Raw genomic sequence first — 7,445 nt, 5'->3', positions numbered from 1 at the left:
TTATCGAGTTCCAACAAAATAAATAATTATTATCTTTATAAAAAAATTATATTATTAAACCAAATATAAATTACTTCGTTATTGTACATAAATTAAATTATAAAAAAAAATTGAATTAAAAAATTACACAAAAAAATGAGGAATTTCAAATAGTTAATTTGATACTACTATCGATATATTTTTGTCAAATTTTTATGATATCTTCAAACTTATATTTTATTCAAAAATAAAAACATCATCGCTTTCTTAAAATCACATAAAACCATATTATAACATCGACTGAGATAAAAAATAAAATGAAATATTAAAATCACGATATATCTCGTTGCATTGCGCGAGTACGCTTCTAATATATATATATATATATATATATATATATATATGTGTGTGTGTGTGTGTGTGTGTATGTCAAATCAAATACAAACCACCTAAATGTTACACATTGTACAAACCAATATCAATCATCTGTAAATATAGTTTTAGAAATATATAACTATTATACATTTTAATTAATAAAATAAGAATTTTACCCTTAAAATATAGAAAAACTTCATCTTATAATCAATGATATAATAAAAAATTATATATATATATATATATATATATTCTTTTAAACGTATGAAATTAAAATTAAAATTTAGAGAGAAATTAATGTTAATCTTTTTGGTTCCATCAACCACAACAACCGTAATTTATGATCATACAGCCGGAGGTTACTACCAAGTTATGTTCAACCCCTTCAAGAATTCAAATTCTACACTTTTTTACCCTCCTTTATTTTTGTAATTCATTGGTTTTAATTTATTTTCTTCATTGAAATTTTGATCGTTATCCATCGAAAATCTAAATCAGATTTTAATCAAAGTTTATTAGTTCGTATATAGTTTTATTTGAAGCTTTTTCAAAAAGACGTTTCTTCAATGCTTAGATATGGAAAACAAGGTTGAGAGGGTGTTTTAATGTACTCCAAAATTGAATTATGGTTAATAAATTCGTATTTAAAGAACCAGAAAACCAAAATTGACCTTAAAGTTAAATTATTATGATTCTAATTATTGAAATCACAAAGCATTTTGAAAATGTATATTACCCTAACCAAACTATTAACTATTAACCTACAACCTAATCTAAGGGGCTGTTTACTTAAATGCTTACCCGGTAAGTGTTTACATATAGGAGTCAACACTATAATTTATTTTGATGAGTAAGATTTTAGTATATCAAAACGTATTGAATGCAACAATTTACCGGGTAAGCGCTTACCTGGGTAAGAGTCGTAATCTTCACTTACCGGGTAAGACTCTCCATCATTCTCATCACTCTTACCCGGTAAGATTCTTGGCCTTGTCATATTCATCCGATAAGGAAATTTATTCAGTAAGTACTTACCAAGTAAGCATTTAATAAACGGCCCCTAAGTCATGTTTTTCCAAGACCTAACTTGATCTAAAACATCCAATTATTCTGTGTTCTAATAAACTAATCTATTTTATTTGTATTGCATGTTGGGTTTAATGTCAAGACATATCTTTGAAATATTTTACAATATTTTAATGCATTAATTTTATTATTGATACCACAAATTATTGTTTTAATTTATAGTCATAATAAATAATTAAGGTAAAAACAATAGGTCTTGACTTAGTTTTAACCAGGCTGGTTTTTGGTTAACTGATGACCGATTTTCAAGCTTAATTCAGACATCTTTTAACCGGTTAGGGACCGGCCCCAGGTTCAAAATTTAGAACCAAAACGAGTTTACACCTATAACCAGTCATTGGGTCGGGTGTTTCTTTAGCCGATTTTTGATCCTTATTAGGCCAAAGTCTAGAGTCTTTACGCAATGACATTTTAACGGTTTGATAACAAGTAACCAAAACGGTTAAACCAAACCACAAAAATGTGGTCTGATTGGTTTAGGTCATTTCGGCCTATTAACGGGCTTTAAACTAAAAATTACATAACATCTATCCCCCAAATGAAATTATTTATCGATATAACATTTATTAAAGAAAATACTACAATAAGTTATAAAAGAAACATGTATCTACAAACTAATAAATAAACATTGAACAAGTTAAAAAAAATAAGTTGAAAAAGCTCACCAACAATAGTTAGAATTTTAGACAAACATTAATCAAATTGACAGACGATTTGAAATTTGGATTTTGATTTTTGACAGATTCCAAAAATTTCCCGATTTAGGTAACACGGACAATTAAGAAATGAAAACTAAAAACTTAATGTCTTGGATGGACTTTTTAATTGAACCATAGTCAAGCATACAACATGAAAACTAAATATAATTAATACATATCTATTTTTACAGTCGATTCAATCCAAACTGCTAAAAAAATGTTTAAATCGAGACTAGACCGGACCACTACTCAAACCGTCAAAAATGGTCTTATTTAACTTGGTTCAACCGATTTGGATGGTGCAACGATTTTTTTACTGAATACTTTATTAAGGGCTAATTTAAACATTTCACAAAAGTGAAAGGTTAGAAAAGCTTTTAGGTCAAGTGAAGAGAAGGATGGGACCATGATCCATTAAAGGCAAGAGATGGAGCCTTTGGGGGTTGACGTGGCAAAACCCTGTCCAACGAAAAATCAACTTGATCTTAAATTGCATTTAATACCTCTTTAAATGTGCATTGGCCAATAACATACAACCAATTGGGTCAAAAGAAGCATATTGCTTGTCTTCTTCTTTACCATACTCTTTATATTCTCCACCAATTTCATCATCTTATACTTTCCTACAACGCAACTCAACTCCATTATATTTTATGTTGCTTCTTTTCTAATCACTAAAATAAATTTAAATTGAAAATAAAATTAAAATTAAAATTAAAATTAAAATTAAAATTAAAATTAAAAAATCGAAAAAATGGAGTAATTGAAAGAGAAAAACAAAACCATGGCGAAATGACCCATGAATCTGTGTTGCATCTCCACGTTAACCGTCATTTCTGAATACTTTATCACTTTGATTAATGAATGTTCCCAAGCAATATTATCGCGTTAGTAGCAAACGTGGTACTCATTGATTCATTATCTCTTGCACACAAAAACACATACATTATGGCCCCTACCAAAAGAAGCAAGCCATATATTTGGCAATATTAGCAATCACTACGCGAAAAATAAACAATTCAATCGGTCAATGTTTTGGATTACGAAATTAAGGAGGAGGAGGTGGTGGTGGTGGTGGCCTTATCTGGTAGTAGTATTGGGAAGAGCTTGTGGCAGTGGTGGCCGGAGAATAATGGCTGTTGAGAGCCGCCATTGAGATGGTATCTCTTGAGTAATGGCTGCCGGAAGTCATGACAGCAGTAGTGGCTGCCGGAGCTGAGAATCCTGATGATGCTGCTGTTGGGATGTGATTATGACCATGCAGTTGCCAAGCCCAGTTGGGCGGTCCTTGCGACGAGCCTGCTATGGTCCTAGTGTTTGTTGCACTTCCCTGAGAAACAACACACACAACTATTAAAGATCCGACTACATCTCACAACCACCGTGTTTTTTTAGCTCAAAATTTTTCCTATTGCAACACCCTTTTTACACGTTATGCAGTTTCAATGTGTTTCTCTTTTTTCATTCGATTTTGAACTTAAAAACTATCCAATTGAAATTGGAAGGTAAAAGGGAACTCTAGTTCTTCGTATAATATTAGATACTAGGCATATGTGATGAACTTCATATCAAAAAAATGCACTTTGAAACCAAGCAAGCATAAAATGAGCATATGAGCTATAGGAATGAATGGAACGTTGTTAGATTGCTATCCAGAAGAGCCCTTTAGAAAACAATATATGGAGGAGAAAGGGCACAAGTCTAGCCGATGTGAGAATCCAACACGCCTTTCCAATGGAGGATAGACTGTCAAAGAGTGTAGAGCGTCGAGAGGGAGCTAAACGGGCACAGATTGTCCCAGGATGTTGAGTCTATAGAGTGGTAAACGTTGGGTCTGATACCATGTGAAACCCCATTAGATTACTTTCCAAAAGAACTCTTATATAAAGAAGGGAGGTTCCAAACATATATTAAGGAAAAATGGTCCACGTCTAACCGATGTGAGACTCCATTGCATGAAACGGGACAAGATTCGGTTTTTGGATGCCAAAGATATTGCATCAAATGTCCAAAGCATGTTGTACAGTAAATCAAAGCGATAAAACTACGATAGTAGTGAACTATAAAAACTAATTACTGAATTTACCTCATAGTTGGGAACGAAGGTAGGGTATACACCATTCCATGGTGTAGGGTGTCCTGAAGTTAAGGGTAGTCCTTTAAGAGCTGTAATGCCTACTGTGGTTGAAACAGGGTTCTCCAACTGCTGTAACATAACATAGGTGAGTGGGTTACCGAAATAGTTTCAAACTAGTGGAATAGACTACAAGTTTCAGATAATAACATACGAGATGGGAAGTAAAGACTAGGGAGAAAGCTACCAAGCTTGTTCTAAGCAATGTTATGTAGGTAATTTATATTTGCAATATGATAATGGGTAATTTATTTTTTTCGTAATTAAAATTCACAAAGTTACATATATGCAAGGTAATTGTTTAATTAGAAACAGTTGCCAAACCGTCCTTTTTCATTCAGCACTAAATCATGCGAAGTGTCAAAATGATAATTTTCAGTCATTCGGACTCTCCATTCAGCCATTTTTCATTCTGTTTTAAATCATACAGGCCGTTTAATCATTTTGCACAAAATCATTCAGCATCTACCAACAATAACTCCCAAGTCTTTTGCTCAAACTTTTATGGTATTTGATGATTCCTTTAAATTGAAGGCAGTACAACAATACAGGAGAGTACTACACAAAATGGTGTATTTTTTATTATTGGTTACCTGTAATCTCCGAGTGTCGTGCACATAATTCAAATGGGTTTGCTCTAAATTCTCATTTCTACTTGACCCCTCTCCAAGAGAAGGGGTTGAAATTCCCAATCTTAGATTCAGATCATGCTCGCTTCCTGTATCACATGGTAGAGAAACTTTACAAACTTGCCAATCATCCAAACTCTATGGACAACAACAATATTTGCAAGAAATGACACATACAGTGATTATGGTACATGAAAATTACCATGACGAGGTGCAGGAAGCGTGTTCCCTTCATAAGTACTGGCCTCGAAGTTGGTAACGGCTTCTCTTCCATTACACTCGATGGCTGCCTTGTCGTAAGCCCTATTTTCCAGAAAATAAAAAGGGAGAGATTGTTGGATGATACCCTATTAAGGTTGCAGATCGAGAATTGTGGGTATAAAAAAGAAATCAGTATGAAGAAGAGAATGTATAATTCATGATCATTAGGACCTTGCGGCGTCAGCTTCACTGTCGAATAGCCCAAGATATATATACCTGCAATGCAAGCATTGTAATCTCCATGATGAAAATTAGGTCTGGAATCATTCATCTTTCAAATTGGTATCTTTACTTGTTACCCCAGCAAGGAAACGCACTAATTTCAGGTTAAGTTAATCTAATCTAATCTTCAAGGTAAAACCACCAGAAGTTTCTTTGCAGTTAGAAGCTCAGACAATGCATTATCTAATGATTTAATTTAGAAGAACTGTAATTAGTAGATTCTCACTTTTTGCCTAAAAACTGCCCCATTCGAGCTTCCCATCTGCCACATTTGTGCAATGTCACCCCTCTGTACTTTGAACTTCCCCTTGAAAACCCTGTGCTCTGCCGTCGTAGTATGTGCACAAATTCTTCTTTTGAGAAGTTCTTCATCTGCTTCAACCAAAAACAAAGTAAGAGATTAATCAAATTCACCAGATTATCAGCCATCTATTTGAAAACCAAACAAAAAAACCAAGTCTCTATAACAAATTTAACAAAGTTCAAACCTGCTTCATGTCCTCCTCATAATCACTGAGATTAAAATTGATGTCTGCGTCAACACCCCGAAATTTTATGGCAGCTCGATCGTAGGCTCTGGATATCACAATCAAACGAACAGAAACACAACTAGAAATAAACAACAAAGAAGAGAAGAAAGGCACAATAAAGACAACAAAATTATAATCAGTCACCATACCTAGCTGCAGCATGAGCTGTGTCGAATCCCCCTGAATACAGAATAGAGCCCAACATTATAATTAATAACAAATTGCCGAAAATAGATGAAGAAGAAAATGAAAATAATAATTTTATACTAAAAATGGCAACAGAAGAAAAGATCTATGAATTTATATATATATATCCTTACCTAAATAAACTTGTTTCCCACAATCCCTGCATCAAAACATAAAAGTACAGATATAACTACAAGAATGAAAGCGAAGTATAAAAAAGCATCAACAAAATTACGAAGAGACAAATGAAATAACTAACCAGATATGAGACTCCCATCTACCAGTTCTTCGATAGAAGGTAACTCCTCTGTATTGTGAGCTTCTTGACCTTGGTCCCCTCCGACTCTTCTTACCCACCGGATTTGGTTGTACCGTGGCCTTCTGTTGCTGTACTTGAACCAATCTCATCTCTTGCAATTCGTTAGTGTTAGGGCACAGCAACAATGAGTTAGCCTGCTGTGCCTGATTCAACCTTCCTGGTTCGTCTCCGCCTCCGCCTCCGCCTCCACCTCCACCTCCGCCTCCATGACCCACTGGAAACAGATGCCGAGTCACGAACTCGGACTGAGTCACAACCTGGCTCCTCCGATCCTCGTCGTAGTTGTTGCCAGACTGAACACCAGCATCTCCAACTTTTAAGATGTCAAAATTGAAGCAGGAGAAGCTTTCACCAGCGCCGCCAGCGGAGCTGGAGTCATCGTCGCCGTCTCCAGCATTACTCGAAGTAACACAATCCGCATTCAACACAGATGAATTAGAGGTGCCTGATTCCTCCACATCTCGAAACGCCGTTGTCTCCTCTTCGTTAAGGAAGTTGAGATTAAGATCCAACATCTCCTCAGCTAATATTATATGAAACAAATCTGTATCTGTATATATATATATATATATATATATATATATATACAATTTCAAGGATCGATTAGATTAGTTTTAAGTAATAACACTATTCAGTATTCAACTTCAGTTGAAACAATGATTTGACAGTTTTTACGGATACATGTGCAAACGGCCGGCGAGAAAAGTGTTGGCCGGAATAAAATGGAATGTGGTGGCCGGCGAACGGAAAGATGAAAGGGGTGAAGGCAGAGAGAGAATCATGGGAGAGAGAGTGATTCCATTGGAGAGAGAGATAACAAGGAGGGGAAACATGTCAGGCCCATTTTAAGAGTGAACATTTGTTTTTCGGTTACCGGTAAAGCAGGTTGCCACCCTCTCCCTTCAAAAAATCCCCTTCCATTTTCTATAAATAAGAATCAAAATACATTATTTAATTAAAAAATTAATTAAAATAACCATTTTCACCTTTTCGTTATTTCTTTTCTAGAAATATCAAAACTTGTCG

At 34.5% G+C, this 7,445-nt stretch overlaps 1 protein-coding gene across 1 annotated transcript; it reads right to left on the bottom strand.

Moving 5' to 3' along the window:
• Positions 1-3,011: 3,011 nt before the first annotated feature.
• LOC112518510 (ethylene-responsive transcription factor RAP2-7-like) lies at positions 3,012-6,934 on the bottom strand. Its single transcript, XM_025126228.1, has 10 exons — positions 6,360-6,934; positions 6,235-6,260; positions 6,064-6,094; positions 5,873-5,960; positions 5,611-5,756; positions 5,334-5,378; positions 5,104-5,204; positions 4,866-4,990; positions 4,225-4,341; positions 3,012-3,468 (listed from the first exon to the last, which is right to left on the bottom strand). Exons 1-10 carry the CDS (start codon positions 6,932-6,934, stop codon positions 3,187-3,189), a joined length of 1,536 nt encoding a protein of 511 aa, XP_024981996.1. The 3' UTR covers positions 3,012-3,186.
• Positions 6,935-7,445: the final 511 nt, after the last annotated feature.

This window comes from Cynara cardunculus, assembly GCF_001531365.2.
Source record: "Cynara cardunculus var. scolymus isolate 2C chromosome LG 9, CcrdV1, whole genome shotgun sequence".
NCBI classification, from domain to species: domain Eukaryota; kingdom Viridiplantae; phylum Streptophyta; class Magnoliopsida; order Asterales; family Asteraceae; genus Cynara; species Cynara cardunculus.
This window is presented reverse-complemented; position numbering and strand designations above follow the sequence as displayed.

Coding starts and splice junctions, on each gene's coding strand:
- LOC112518510 (XM_025126228.1), bottom strand. CDS start 6,934: ATGTTGGATCTTAATCTCAACTTCCTTAACGAAGAGGAGACAACGGCG. Junction 5,379..5,610: donor GGGCAGTTTTTAGGCAAAAA/GTGAGAATCTAC, acceptor CTTGCATTGCAG/GTATATATATCTTGGGCTAT. Junction 4,991..5,103: donor GCTTCCTGCACCTCGTCATG/GTAATTTTCATG, acceptor CATGTGATACAG/GAAGCGAGCATGATCTGAAT.